A 15,895-nucleotide genomic window follows, 5' to 3' on the forward strand; every position below is an offset into this window, starting at 1 on the left:
GAAAGACCTATGGCTTCTCTCTTCAGAATTACAGGTGGTCATGATTAAGGAATAGTAATTTTGGTAGAAAAGGGTGAAATGCCATCAGCTAAAACACTGGATCCCAGCACTGGTTGTCACATTTCTGTAAAAACATACTACGTCTAAATTATGGGTTCATCACCTTTTTCAGCCTATAACAATATACAGGTCAGCTTTATCACAGCCTCACCAGTTAGCATCTGCTGCTCACCTGCTAACTATTTGTTCATTTACTAGAGGAAAATGTATGAGAATGCTGGAAAATTTAATAGAAATAAATACAGCTGGAAATGTTAGTAACTTGAGTGATTAAAGCAATGAACAGATCTCAACTTATTGGAATAAAATAATCTAGAACATCTTTTAACCTTCAAGTATCTATGACAGTCTCTGATTTTTAATAAGGGCTTTCACTCAGGTTATTTACATTTGATTACTTTTAGGAAGTGACACTGTGTGTTACTCTGTGTTTGTACAATGCCTAGCACATTTTTGACTGGTCTTTAGGTATCACCATAATAAATGTGACTCATAATAATTCAAAATCTATCCAATTTCAAAAGAAAGTTAAAAGTAGATTCCGGTACCACCCTTGCATCTGAATCTCCCTGTCAATTTTTGCAGTTTTACAATCACACTTTCTTGTTTTTTTAAAAGATTACCCCATCTTCCACTCCTCCTTTTTCTCTCCCCACTGACTGAAAGATAGACATACACAAAAAACTATGGGAAATTGACTATACAAGGCAAAACAATTAAACTGAGCTCACAAAAAGTGTAGTCAAGTTTACAAATTAAACTTAAAAACAGATTTTTTTAAATCTAATTCCTTTCAGTTATGGTTCTTATAGGTGTTGCCTGTAGACTTAGAAAAAAATTCAGACAGTGCTGTGATTTAAGTTAATGTTTTTCCTTTAAACTATACTAGTGCTATTTAAGAAATAAATTCATGAAAATGTTGTTGCTCAGAGAGGTGTCAAAAGGGAAATATATTACGAATGGGAGGATTGTTTTCTCAAATCTCAATGAGAAAGGAACACAAAGTTAGCCAAATTTACTCATTTTAACTGCTGTATTTCGAATGACCTTCAGTGTGAAGTTCTAAAATAGAGGAACATGCGTTTACAGTGCTCAGTTTATCTCCACAACCTGCTTCACAATTACAGACAGATTCCCGCTAATCACATATTTGAAACCAAAGTTACTTTTGCTTCTCTTTCAGGTTGAGCCTCTTTTGGTGATTTTACTGAAATAAAAGAAACAAAGAACTACATATCTTTATAGTTACATGAGGAGATAGAAGATCTATGTTAAAATATTTGGTCCCCATTTTAGCCCTAATATGTTCTTGGCTTATTATAATTCACTAATATGTTCCAAAGATTATTTAAAATGATGCAAAACTAACTTCTAAAACTTTAAAAGTATAAATAGAATCACTGATGTATTTCTGAAGAAATGTAACAGAAAATAACACATGAATGATGCTAATATAAAACAGTGGCTTGAATGTTCTTAGAAAAGGAAGTGCTCTGTGTTGGGATAAATATACACATTTTAAACAACGCTTAGTTTCTTCAAATTACTATGAACTTATAAATTACTGAGTATATAGAACACTTAACAAGATTTTAGTAACAAGACAGATTTGACCATAGTTAAAGCTCAATATCCTGATCCAGCAAATCATTTAAGCATATGAATTGTCTCATATTTCAATATGGCAACTTAAGTGCTTAAAGTTAAGCACAGGCTTGAGTGCTTTGCTGGATCAGGGCCAGACTAAAACTTAAGAAATGGACCCTACCACTGTCAGCACTATCAAAGGAAAAGAGGGTAATGGACCATGATTTCACTATAGGTGCTAAACTGAAAGTGAGAGCACATTTTGTAAACAAGTCTATCATTTCACATAATATCCCCACCACAAACAGGAGTGTTGCTATTAGAACAGTACTTCACTACAAATACAAGTATTGAATAACAGTTAATTATGTTAATTTTTAATAATTCATTTGCAATTTCTGCAACTCCTAGCCAACGAAAGATCCCACAACTTCGTTAGATACAGGGGAAAGAAAGTTCAACATGTATTTAAACTCTAGAAAAAAGACTTCTTGCTTATCTGGATTCTGAAAGTGATACATATAATATTTTCCAAGTAAAGAAGAATTATTTCTACTTACAACACATTTGATTTCCAACGCATTTGCAGGGAATTTATAAGAGATTCCCTATTATGTTTGCTCTTCTATTTGAGAACATTTTTAAGTGGTCACACACAGTCCTGGATATCTATTTATATGTTGTTTGTACTTTCATACTATCTATAGAACCTTATAATAAAAAGGCAGAATCTGACCTATGCAGTTCTGTAACAAAAAGACTTTTTATCCAATTTAAAGAATGCAGTAACAAAACAAAAAACAGACATGTTACTCCAGTCAGAAATCATACAAATCCACAGGTTGCAGTTGATGGTTTAATGGACTAACAGGAAAAGTCAGTCAGCAAGTTTCAGAATCACATTACATCCAGCCTTCTCCAGAAAATGTAAAGCTAAACAAAGAAAGCATGTGCCAGGGTATTTCCACAGATAGGTTTAAAAATATAGCTAACGATGCCAGGAATACAAACTTTGACCTTTATCACTTGTATGTTCAAGCCAATCCCTTAAAGAGCTTTTTGTTATGAAAGCTTATAGTCAAACCATTACAGCTGGAACTTAACACCCATCCACTTCCCTGACCTTGTTTTTTCCTATTGTCCCACAAAACAACAAAGCAATCTGGACAATTTTGTTGACTGGGTAGAGAGCAGAAACCTACAAACCAAACTAAACGTCTCCAGGAATGCTGAATGGCAACAGTTCATCTCCACACATCATTTATGCAGGTGCAGTATGTCCACCCATTTGATAAATTTGTAATGGAACTTATAGTAGAAAAGCAGATATTTCTGTGGTGTAGACTTGTGTGGCCATTCCTAAAGGCAAATATTTAACTTCTTAGGAAGATATCCAACCACATTTAACATTCTTTAAAGTCCTCATTGAAATCTTATATTTTGTTCACTGAAGATAAATTCTAAAACTCATTATTTCTGCTTTAACATCCTGCACTCACATATATGGGCTAGTCTTTTGCTAGGCACAATAATTATTAATGAACTGTTGTAACAGCAGTTGGTGTTTTAGCAGATCGAGGCTAGGTCCATGTCTTCAAGAGTTAACAATAAAATTTAGACAAATCACAGGATAACTGCTTAAGTGAAAAAAGGTGTGGAAAGATTGTTAGCGAGGAGCTCAGCATAGAAAAACTACAGGAAGCCTCTTTAGTGTTTTCTTTCTTCCCCTTTGGAAACTGAATTATCTTAATCTCTCAAAAATGCATTTGATGACGCTGATCAATTGGAAACAGGAACAATCTGTCATATTATTGAAAGTTTGCTCTTGACTTTTCCTTGTAGGTTATTGAGAAGTCAATCAATAAGTCATCCCTTAAAGGTGGAGTTTTCAACTTTTTCCAACATGTCATTTTTTTTCCTTAAAGAACTGTACACAGACCCTAAATGCAAAACCTCAAATAGCTTGCATAATCAACCAATGAATGTTGTTTTTTTCTTTTCTTTTCTTTTTTTTTTTAAACAGGATTCGTATTAGGGAAATAAATCTTTAAGAAACTGATTGTGTAGAAGGGAGATGCAAGTTTACCTGGAAGACGAATGGATTTATTTTCCTTGGGACAGGTTTTTGTTTGGTTTAGATGGTTTGTTGTTGCTGTTTTTGTTTTCGGGGGGGGGGGGGAGAGAAGGGAATGGCAATGGTGGACGAGGATGTTGAATCATTAATACATTAATACATTCAAATTGCTTTTTTAAAACCAAGAAAACACTGGACACTTTCTGAATGGGTATCCACCTATTACACTACCCCTATCATGTGGAGATGCAGTTAGGATTAGTTAACACATTTCAAAACTCAATAATCTATGTATTATTCTACGCAAGAGTAATAAAATCAACATTTGAAGAGTCTTTCTACATAAATGAATCATCAACTGTTAAAGTTAGAAACAAACACTCAAGATATTTCTACTTTTTTCAAATGGAACTAAAAATACTGCTGTTAGCTACTACTGTTATTTAAATTATATTATATTTCCTACTTTATACTCTATTCTACTAATATTGATAAACACCTGCAGTATCATAGTAGCCGTCACTGATGTATATAGTCATTTAGCTAAAAGCACTTTACTCTAAAATAATGATTTTACTGATTTTTTCAATTACTTCCTTTTTTAAATAAGATCAAAAACATTAAAATGAAAACTTTCATAGAGTATGAAAACAAGTTGTTCTATATTCAAATCAAACACTTACTGTTTGGGTCAAAAAATTACTAACAGCATTAACCCAAGTTATAGGTTTCTACAACATCCATACTTTATCACAACAGTTATGATTTCAAAGTGTCAGAAAAGTTATGTAAAAATCTCATTCAACATGTTGATATCATTTGCAACTTTGAGTTGTATCTACTGCCTTTGTTGACTGAGGCCCTTTTATCCTGCAAAAGGATCCATGTGGATCCAATTTCAGATAGGCTGTGTCAGTACAGGCATCCATTCGTGCATACCCAATAGCAGAACTGGGCCCTGGACTAAGTGTTTTTTAAGATCGCAGTCAGTACAGATATAGAACAGTGAGCTGGGTGCTACCCTGCCACATGCATAATCAGCAGAACGGTGATCTATGGTTCGGATCCTGCCAGGGCCGGCTCCAGAGTTTTTGCCGCCCCAAGGGATGAAGAAAAAAAAAGAAAAAGAAAAAGCTGTAATTGGCAGCAGCTCTATCTTCTCTACCAGCTCTTCGTTCTTCGGCGGCAAGTCCTTCCCTCCGAGAGGGACCGAGGGACCCATCGCTGAATTGTCACCGAAGACCGGGACATGCTGCCCCTTTGCATTGGCCGCCCCAAGCACTTGCTTGCTCTGCTGGTGCCTGGAGCCGGCCCTGGATCCTGCAGTTAGAAATATGCAGTTCAGACCCTTATGCCTGCACAAAGCATCGGTGAAGTATGAGAGGATCCACACAAGTGGACCTCTGTGCTTGAGAGGGTCTGTCAGGGTCTAAATTCTGGTTACCAAATCTTTATTACTGGTGATGAGGCAAGAGGCAGAAAGACACCACCTTGATTTGCAGATATCAGGCTAAGTTTGCAGTAACAGCCATAAAAAAAAATCCATTGTCAACTGATTAAAATTTATATAGCGGTCATTGAGAGATACCCATGGGAACATTTTGGGAAGTACTTTTCAGAGAATACCGCCACTTTTCCATTAGATTCTCCTGATTTTTTAAACTGATCCACATTATTTAGAATGTTTTTTATTGTTTCAAAGTCTATTGCATTGTAATTGGCTGTGCATCAGGGCCAAGTGCCTCAATGAAGGCAGGCACTTATTAAATAAAGGCCCCGATCCTACACTTGACTTTGCGAGAGAAACACCATACATGTCTGTAGCCCCTTTGAAATCAATGCAGCTCTACACAGATGCAGAGGTTTGCTCATACTGTCAGATGCAGGATAGGGGCCAAAAATCATTTGTTCATCTATTCACTCCAATCCCTCCCTGTTGATTACAAGTGAGCTAATTTACCATTTTAATGGAACCATTCAGATGTAGCTCAATACATGCATAACAGAGAAACCATGTGACTTATTACTGGAATCCTTGTTCTTCCTCATCCCATTTCCAATTATTCTTTGGTTTTCCTCACTTGCAAATCACATTGATTATTATTTATTACTTTCATTACCACACCACCTAGGAGCCAGAGTCATGGAGCAGGATCCTACTGTGCTAGGTGCTGTACAAATGCAGAATAAAAAAAACAGTCCCTGCCTCTACATAGGCACAGCAGTCTTCCTGCATGATCTACATAGTAGGAACGGGGCGTTAGATTAGAAGGTGCTCAGGGTACAGATCAAGTCTTTGCCTATGTTCTTTGATATGCTTGGCACATTTGGGTACTGTCCATAACAAGAAAGCAAACCACAGCTTTTTGTCTCAGGATACATAACCCCCAGAAGTCCCTATAGAGGTATGGGCTGTGACACCATCAGCATTTTGAGATTACTCAATACCATGTCTCTTTTTGAACTGACAGATTATAGACTACAGCAAGTGGTTATCAGGATGTTATGGCTAAATTGGCATTTTTATTTGGGTGAGATTAACTGTATAACTCAGTCAAGACCAGACCACGGTGACAAGAAAATTGTGAAAAATATGTCCATTATTCAACTGCAGAATTCAGAAGTCACCCTTGACTGCACACATGGGGGTCAATGTTGTGGCTATGGCCAAGAATGGCTACTACCATCACCAACTTATTAAAACACCTGTTTCTTCTTGACATGGACCACAACCATCCTTTCCTTTGTCATATCTCAGTAACGGTACTGTAATGAGTTCCACTGTTTCCCCCTTGAAATGAATCTGGAGGCTGAAACTGAGATGGAATCTGGCTGTTTCCTTGTTAGGAGGAGGAAGAACAGTAACATAGACTTGCCCTACACTGGCTGCAAGTATTTCAAACAGTTCTAGCTCTTTGAATTAGTATATGAAGTCATTCATTTAGGTCTCTGAGTATATGAACAATCCCCTCTTGCCTTATGTGCCTTCTCAGCAGTTACATCCAGTTTGAGAGGTCTACTGTTAAGTTAGGGTCAGAGACTTTAAGGTCAGAAGGGACCATTGGTCAATTATTATTATTTATTTATATTACAGTAGCACATGGAGACTCCAATCAGAGATGTGGACCTCATTGTGCTAGGCACTGTACACACATATAACGAATGCTGCAAAGAGTCTCTTACAATCTAAGCAGTAATCAAAACCATATTACAAGGTAGTGTCTTCCAGGAGTTAGCCTGGAAATCACTTTTTTGGGGGGGGTTGTATATTATTATTATTTGCATTGCAATACTACATAGAACGCCCAGTCATGGGCCAGGACTCCATTCTGCACCTGCTACCATTTTCTCCCTGTTCCCCTCTAACTAGTTGGATATAGATCCTTTTGTGCCAGGGGGCTTGAGATGGATGACTGATACTGTCTGACTGGTTGGTCTCTCTTTAGACTTATAATATTTTTGGGGGAAGGGGGCCTCTTTGCTTTGCTTAGGTACTGTGACAATGCACCCGATATATTGATTAAATAACTGACTTATATCGCAGGCTGTTTGACAAAAGACAAGACTGAAAATCATTGTAAATAAGTCACTTCTCTGGAGTGTGACTGTCTTTAAAAAGAGAGAGATCAGAACTTGTATAAAGAAAAACAAAAAAGTCACACAATCTCAAACCACTACAATGAATGCAGCATCATAAGAGCAAGCTGTCAACTGTTCTTGCTAGCACAGGAAATACTGCCTCCAAGTTAGAGCTCCCTAGCCACTGACAGAGGGCTAGTGCTTAGGTTACATCAGGGTAATTGCTGTCAGTGTCTGCTAACAAGGCACACCACAACAGAATGCACAAGAGAGACCTGTGGAGATCATGGAGACCTCTAAGAAAGCAAATCAGCTAAGGAGCATTTAGGAATACCTTAAGCCCCTCATATAGGTGATCCTTTATCTTGTAACTGAACTTTAAGCAGTGGCCAACCCAGGAACTGTCGTAACAGATTACTACCATGACTGCTATATGGAACGCAGGCTCCACAGTCTAGTCCTCAGTGTCCAGGCCAACTTCACATTATTAAATCAACATACTATCAGCTACACAACAGAAACCTTATCCATCAACAGAACATTGTAGGTTGCTCAACAACTTCAGTTAAAAAGAATCCAAATCACAATTACTAACCAAAAATATAATAAGATGGTAATTGATATGTACCCTTCCTTATTTGTTCCAACACAATCATTTCTTTTGATATTTTGATCTATTTGCTACAATTGTACACCATATTTAAAAAAAAAGATTAATTTGTCATTGGATCACAATTTGTCAAGCTTGGATTCCGAATCTATACACACATTTTGTACTAATATAATGTTGTCAGTTAGGGTTGTGATTTTTTTTTAAACTGAAATAGTTATACCAGTATAACCCCTAGTGTGGGCACAGTTATATTGGTATAAAGCACTGGTACTGCTTATTCCCTTACCTGCATGGGAATAACTATACCAGTATAAACCACCTCTATATCAATATAATCAATACATCATCAGGTGTTGTACCGCTATAGCTATACCAATATAATTAAAATGGTAAAATTTGTGAGTAGATAGAACCCTCTGTTATAAAGTTATAAATACACTTCTGTTCCTGAAAACAAGTGTATTGTCATTAATAAAACCCCACTCAGCGAAGCAACAACCTGCAATCTGCCAACAGTGAGCTAAGCAACACAATGATTCTGATCAAATGTTAAATGATAAATACATTAAATGAAAAACTGTATTCAAATGGCTTTGCCATATGCATACCCCCCACTCTCCTCCCCCCCCCCCCGATAATCTACTGACAAGCCATCCAACCAAGGTTTTCATAGCCATCCCAATCACCATGGTGCCTGGGTGCCATTGAAACATATGAGCTGATTTTCAGAGGAGCTGAACTCCCATTGAGGAAGTCAACAGGTCTGAAAATCTGGCCATTGCCAGCTTGTTCCTGATCACTAAGGCTTAGAGCTGTCAGGCTATTTCTTCGTTTAAATTTCTTTAAGAAAGAAAAACTGGGTGTTGATCTCTTCATAACAGCAATAATAGGCGTGCCAAGTGACTTCATCTGAGGCTCATTCCTCAAGCTTGTCTCCAAGAGGTCTCTATTGTTTCGTTTCACCACAGGTCCTGCTGCCACAGGGAGAGATGACGTGGGGGGGCTTTGAAGCCAGCAGGGCTCGCCGCCTGCACTAGGGAGCAGGGCCTGTTATTTTAGCGTAACAATGTTGCCGTGGCAGGATCCTGCCTTGTCTTGCAGTTTTGCTGGGCTGGGATCGCAGCGCTGGGTGTGCCACCGACAATGGCGTCAGGAACAACCTGTCAGCTCCTGCCGGAAAGCTGCTGCGGCCGCCGCCGCCTTACGGGACCGTGGCCAGGCAGCCCCGGGCGAGAGAGGAGCCCTAGATGTGTCCCTTAGTAACGCCACCCTTCCACCACCAGCTCTCAGCCTCCCAGGGGGCTCCTGCCAGGCCCTCCTAGGTCCCCTCCCAAAGAAGGGAGCTTTCCCCAGTACAATCTCCCCTTCCCACAGGAGAGGGGATCCCCTAATGCCAGAGCCCGCGGTGTCCCCGCTCCTGGGCGGGTTGTGCTGCTGAACGGGGGCCGGGCCCCCTGCGCTCCAGCCAGCCGCATGGCGAGAGAGCCGGGCCCCCTGCGCTGCCGGGACTCCTCAGCCGGCTCCTCTCCCCAGCCCAGGGAGGAGGAGGAGGAGGAGGGGGACGAGGGCAACCCCCACCCATCGCTCGCTCCCTCCCTTCTCCCGGGGAGCCGGTTCCAGGGCGGGGCCGGCTGCCCAGCACCAGCCGGACACCTCAGCCCCCAGGCACAGGGCAGGGCCCAAGAGGGGCGCAGCCCCCTGCAGCCGCGGGGCAGCAGCCCAGCCCGCCGGGCACCGGGGAGAGCGAAGCTGGGGACGGGGAGGGGTTTTGGGAAGGGGCGGCAGCCCCGGGATCGGAGGGGAGCGCCCGCTGCGGAGCCCGCGCTCACCCGCTCCGGCGCTTGCCGTCCATCCGCTTCTTCTGCCTGACGGGCTGCAGGGGGATGTTATCGGTCATGGCCGCGGCGGCTGGGCGCAGCCGGGGAGGAGCGGAGTGGGATCGGCTTCCCAGCAGCGCCTCGCCTCGGCCCGGCCTCCCGGCGGCCTGACAGCGTCGGGGAGGGGGGCTGGGCTGGGCTTCCAGCACGCAGGTAACGTGCCCGCTCGCCGCCTGCCACTCACACCAGCCGGGCTCAGGCCCCCTCCGCTGGGCGCTGCACCCCGTCTGCACCGCCTCCAGCTGAGCTACTGGCACTGCACCCCTACACGGCAGCCGTTGGACACTGCACCCCCAAACCATCTACTGGCACTGCACCCCCCCTACACGCCAACCGCTGGACACTGCACCCCCAACCCATCCACTGGCACTGCACCCCTACACGCCAACCGCTGGACACTGCACCCCCAAACCATCTACTGGCACTGCACCCCTACACACCAACCGCTGGACACTGCGCCCCCAACCCATCCACTGGCACTGCACCCCTACACGCCAGCCACTGGACACTGCACCCCCAACCCATCCACTGGCACTGCGCCCCCCAACCCATCTACTGGCACTGCACCCCTACACGCCAGCCACTGGACACTGCATCCCCAACCCATCTACTGGCACTGCACCACTACACGCCAACTGCTGGACACTGCACCCCCAACCCATCTACTGGCACTGCACCCCTACACGCCAGCCGCTCGACACTGCGCCCCCAAACCATCCACTGGCACTGCACCCCTACACGCCAACCGCTGGACACTGCACCCCCAACCCATCCACTGGCACTGCACCCCTACACGCCAGCCGCTGGACACTGCACCCCAACCCATCTACTGGCACTGCACCCCTACATGCCAACTGCTGGACACTGCACCCCCAACCCATCCACTGGCACTGCACCCCTACACGGCAGCCGCTGGACACTGCATCCCCAACCCATCTACTGGCACTGCACCCCTACACGCCAGCCGCTGGACACTGCATCCCCAACCCATCTACTGGCACTGCACCCCTACACGCCAGCCGCTCAACACTGCACCCCAACCCATCTACTGGCACTGCACCCCTACACGCCAACCACTGGACACTGCACCCCCAACCATCTACTGGCACTGCACCCCTACACGCCAGCCGTTGGACACTGCACCCCCAACCCATCTACTGGCACTGCACGCCAGCCAGGACTGGCTCCAGACCCCAGCGCGCCAAGCGCGTGCTTGGGGCGGCGTCCCACGGGAAGGCAGCAGGCGGCTCCGGCGGACCTCCAGGAGGCACACCTGCGGAAGGTCCACTGGTCCCGCGGCGCCGGTGGACTTCCCGCAGACGTGCCTGCGGAGGGGCCGCTGGTCCCGTGGCTCCGGTGGAGCATCCGCAGGCATGCCTGCGGGAGGTCCACTGGAGCCGCGGGACCAGTGGACCCTCCGCAGGCACGTCTGCGGGAGGTCCACCGGCGCCGCGGGACTGGCGACCGGCAGAGCGCCCCCCGCGGCGTGCCGCCCTGCGGCGGAAATCCTAGAGCCGCCCCTGACGCCAGCTCCTCAAGACTGCACCTCCCAACCCATCTACTGGCACTGCACCCCTGCACGCCAGCCGCTCGACGCACCCCCAACCCATCTACTGTCCACTGCACCCAAAACCCCTATCTGCCTAACACTGCACCCCAAAACCACACCTGCTCAACAGTGCACCCCCATACTCCATCTAGTGATCACTGAACTCTTAAACCACATTCACTGGACACTGCACTCCATGTGCTGCACCTGCCTATACACCTCTGGTCAGAGAATTATAGACTATCAGGGTTGGAAGGGACCTCAGGAGTCATCTAGTCCAACACCCTGCTCAAAGGACCAATCCCCAACTAAATCATCCCAGCCAGGGCTTTGTCAAGCCTGACCTTAAAAACCTCTAAAGGTACGTCTACACTACCCACCGGATAGCGATCAATCAGTGTAGCTGAAGTTGCATATCTTAGATCAATCCCCCCCCGCCCCAGTGTAGACCAGGCCTAAAGAAGGGGATTCCACCACCCCCATAGGTAACCCATTGCAGTGCTTCACCACCCTTCACTGCACCCCTTCCCACTGCACCTGCCCACAACCCATCTGGGGAACTGCCCCCAAATCCTATACCTCCCCCACTGCACTTCCACACCCCAGGCACTGGGTACTGTACCCCCTCTCACTGCACCCCTCATCCTATCTACTTGTCACGGATCCCTCTCTTAGATACCCTCCCAACACTACCCAACACCCACCCCCGCAGGTACTGGTCCCCTTTACCTCACTGACTCCCAGTAGGAATGACTAATCCAGTAGTCAGGGCACCCAGCTTGGAGGTGGAACCAGAGGTGACAACTTTCTGATTTTCCTGGGGTGCTTGACCCCCGCCCCAGGCCCTGTCCCCACCTCACTTCCGTCCCCTCCCCCAAGCACGGCCAGCCCTCACGCTGCCTCTACCTGCCCCTGCTCCTCCCCTTCCCTCGAACAGCTGATCAGCGGCTGGCAAGTGGCGCCGGGGGAGGGAGAGAGAGAGAGAACCTAATTGGCGGGCCCCCAGCACCCCCTTTTTTTTTTCCGTAGGTGCTTCAACCCCGGAGCACCCACAGAGTCAGCGCCTATGGGTGGGACCAGTCCCCCTTTCCACCCATTCTTTCATGAGGGATCTACAGTGGAAGAGCTTCATCAGGAGAGAATGAGGGATACCCAACATCAGACTGTCCCATTGCTCAATGATTAGAAAGTACACCTCAGAGATGGGAGACCCCTGTTCAAGTTCTTTCTCCCCCCTTGTGCAGGGAGGGGGGTATTGAAGCTGGGTCTCCCATGTCCCAGGTGAGTAATGTAACCATCTTCTCCCTGGTCGGATTTTGAATGGGACTCAGTCTGATCAGTGTGCTCAGAGACGACATACTGGCTTGGGCCCTACACATGACTTTGGCAAATGTGGAGACGACCATCAGCAAAACTTTTGCTAAGAAAACTTATCCTAGAAGGAAGTTGTTGTTTTAGGAAAGAAGCACAGTGAATATTAGCATACAGTCTCTTCTTGATTAGCATATATTTTAAATGAGCATTGCTAAAAGAACCTTACTTCTCTATATGGTTTTTATATCATCCATTTTTACATAAATATAAATTTGAAATCATTGTTCTCTTAATATACTGAAAAGTGGGACGTATTCTATTTTAGCTGTAAGTTAAAACCTACTCTCTTTGCCTGACTTTCATCCATCTTGAAAGCTGTCCAGGTTTGGTACAAGGAAAATGCATGATAGAAAGTTATTAATTTTATCATTATTTTATTTATTATTTGTTAAGCAACAGTGCAAGTGTGTCCATGCTAGGATTAAAGGTGCTACATTTCAGCTCACGTGTTTTAAAACCCTAGTGCCAGCAGGGTAAGAGTGTGCTGTGTTGTACAGGATACAGTTCCTGTCCCAAAGAATTTACAATCAAAGGCTCTGATCCCACAGACTTATGCATGTGTTTAACTTTACACACCCTGAGGAGTCCATTGATTTTAAAGTTAAGTGCTGGAACAATTTTTATAGTGGGGGTTCCTATGATGGAAACCATATATTTGGTGTTTGTTGTTACTACTTCAAGCTGGGGGGGAGGTTTCAGTAGCACCCCCAGCACCTTTAGTTCCAGCATGGCTGCTGAATCTAATTGGCTATCCTCGCACTCAAGAAGGCACTTGAAATGGGATTCCCTTATTCCCCATAACCAGTCCACCTCATAAAATGTTACATATGGTTATCCAGGAAGCATCTTTTTACTACATTTTTCCTCAGTATTCAAAAGCCATCTCCTTTAGCTGCAGGAATAAATTGAGTGGGATGTTTTATTGTGAGACAGAAACAGGATGGTAACATTCCCTCAAAGTGATAATTTAATAAGAGTAGCAATCAAGGCACCTAAACAGGGTATTATATTATAGCCAAGAAACGCTTTGAGAGGTAATGTAATTGGTAGTAGCCACAAAACCACTCCTAACTAGTCTTAGGCCTGGTCTACACTACTAGTTTAGGTCGAATTTAGCAGCACTAAATCGAATTAACCCTGCACCCGTCCACACAACTAAGCCATTTACTTCGTCATAAAGGACTCTTAAAATCGATTTCTGTACTCCTCCCCGACGAGGGGAGTAGTGCTGAAATCGACATTGCCGGTTCGAATTAGGGTTAGTGTGGACGCAATTCGACAGTATTGGCCTCCGGGAGCTATCCCACAGTGCACCATTGTGACCACTCTGGACAGCAATCTGAACTTGCATGCACTGGCCAGGTAGACAGGAAAAGCCCCGGGAACTTTTGAATTTCATTTCCTGTTTGCCCAGCCTGGAGAGCTGATCAGCACAGGTAAGCATGCAGTCCAAGAATCGAAAAAGAGCTCCAGCATGGACTGTACAGGAGATACTTGATCTGATCGCTGTATGGGGAGAGGATTCCATGCTAGCAGTACTACGTTCCAAAAAACAGAATGCCAAAACATTTGAAAAAGTCTCAAGGGCATGATGGAGAGAGGACACAATAAGGACCCACTACAGTGCCACATGAAAGTTAAGGAGCTCAGGCAAGCGTACCAGAAAACCAAAGAAGCAAACAGACGGTCCAGTGCAGAGCCGCAGACATGCCGCTTCTACGCTGAGCTGCGTGCAATTCTAGGGGGGTCCGCCACCACTACCCCACCCCTGACCATGGATTCCAAGGATGGGGTACTCTCAGCCATGCCTGAGGATTTTGCGGATGGGGAAGATGATTAGGAGGAGGAGGAGCAGCTTGCGGAGAGCACACAGCACACCGTTCTCCCCAACAGCCAGGATCTTTTTTCTCTGACTGAAGTAGCCTCCCAACCCTCCCAAGGTGGTATCCCGGACCAGGAAGCCATGGAAGGGACCTCTGGTGAGTGTACCTTTGTAAATATAAAACATGATTTAAAAGCAAGTGTTTTTAATGATTAATTTGCCCTGAGGACTTGGGATGCATTCACGGCCAGTACAGCAACTGGAAAAATCTGTTAACGTGTCTGGGGATGTAGCGGAAATCCTCCAGGGACATCTCCATGAAGCTCTCCTGGAGGTACTCCAAAAGCCTTTGCAGAAGGTTTCTGTGCAGGGCAGCCTTATTCCGTTCTCCATGGTAGGACACTTGACCATGCCATGCTAGTAGCAAGTAATCTGGTATCATTGCATAACAAAGCATGGCAGCGTATGGTCCCGGTGTTTGCTGGCATTCAAGCAACATCCGTCCTTTATCTCGCTGTGTTATCCTCAGGAGAGTTCATGGTAACCTGGTTGAAGTATGGGAATTTAATTAAGGGGACAGAGGTGGCCGTTCCTACGGGGCTGTTTGCCTGTGGCTGAAAAGAAACCCTTCCCTGCAGTTAGCCAAGTGGGGGGGAGGGGGGGCATTGGTGCTGAGCTGTTTTGAAGTGGCCTTTTCCTTCCTTCCCTCCTCCCCTCCTCCCACACCCCACCCGGGCTACCTTGTCAGTTCTCTCCCTGTTTTTATAATAAATTAATAAAGAATACATGGTTTTTAAATGATAGTGACTTTATTTCCTGTGAAAGCAAGCTGTGATCGAAGGGGGGAGGGTGGTTGGCTTACAGGGAATGAGTCAATCAAGGGGGCAGGTTTTCATCAAGGCAGGTTTTTCATCTCTCACACCATAGCCTGGCCAGTCATAAAACTGGTTTTCAAAGCTTCTCTGATCTGCAGCGCTTCCTGGTGTGCTCTTCTAACTGCCCTGGTGTCTGGCAGCACGTAATCAGCAGCCAAGTGATTTGCCTCAACCTCCTACCCCACCATAAATGTCTCTCCCTTACTCTCACAGAGATTGTGGAGCACACAGCAAGCAGCAATAACAATGGGAATATTGGTTTGGCTGAGGTCTGAGCGAGTCAGTAAAGTGCGCCAGAGAGACCCTTTAAACGGCCATGGCATTAAGGAGTAGGCTGAATCCCCAAGGATAACTATAGGCATTTCAACATCCCCAACAGTTATTTTCTGGTCTGGGAAGTAAATCCCTTGCTGCAGCCATTTAAACTGATTAGTGTTCCTGAAGACGCAAGCGTCATGAACCCTTCCTGGCCATCCCATGTTGAT

The 15,895-nt window shown here is 45.2% G+C and overlaps 1 protein-coding gene across 2 annotated transcripts in view; it reads right to left on the minus strand.

Annotated features, from left to right (window-relative positions):
• ATP9A (ATPase phospholipid transporting 9A (putative)) overlaps positions 1–15,895 on the minus strand; it is a 111,310-nt gene that overhangs the window by 81,803 nt on the left and 13,612 nt on the right. Inside the window, exon 1 of one of the 2 annotated variants that reach the window (XM_039498447.1) lies at positions 9,743–9,926. The exons of the other annotated variant lie outside the window; for it this stretch is intronic. Coding sequence (XP_039354381.1) covers positions 9,743–9,810 — 68 coding nt within the window. The 5' untranslated portion in view covers positions 9,811–9,926. Of the gene's footprint in view, positions 1–9,742; positions 9,927–15,895 lie in introns of those variants that run through there. 2 annotated transcript variants of the gene reach the window in all.

The sequence above is a fragment of the Mauremys reevesii genome, linkage group 13 (assembly GCF_016161935.1).
Source record: "Mauremys reevesii isolate NIE-2019 linkage group 13, ASM1616193v1, whole genome shotgun sequence".
In the NCBI taxonomy this organism is placed as follows: Eukaryota; Metazoa; Chordata; order Testudines; family Geoemydidae; genus Mauremys; species Mauremys reevesii.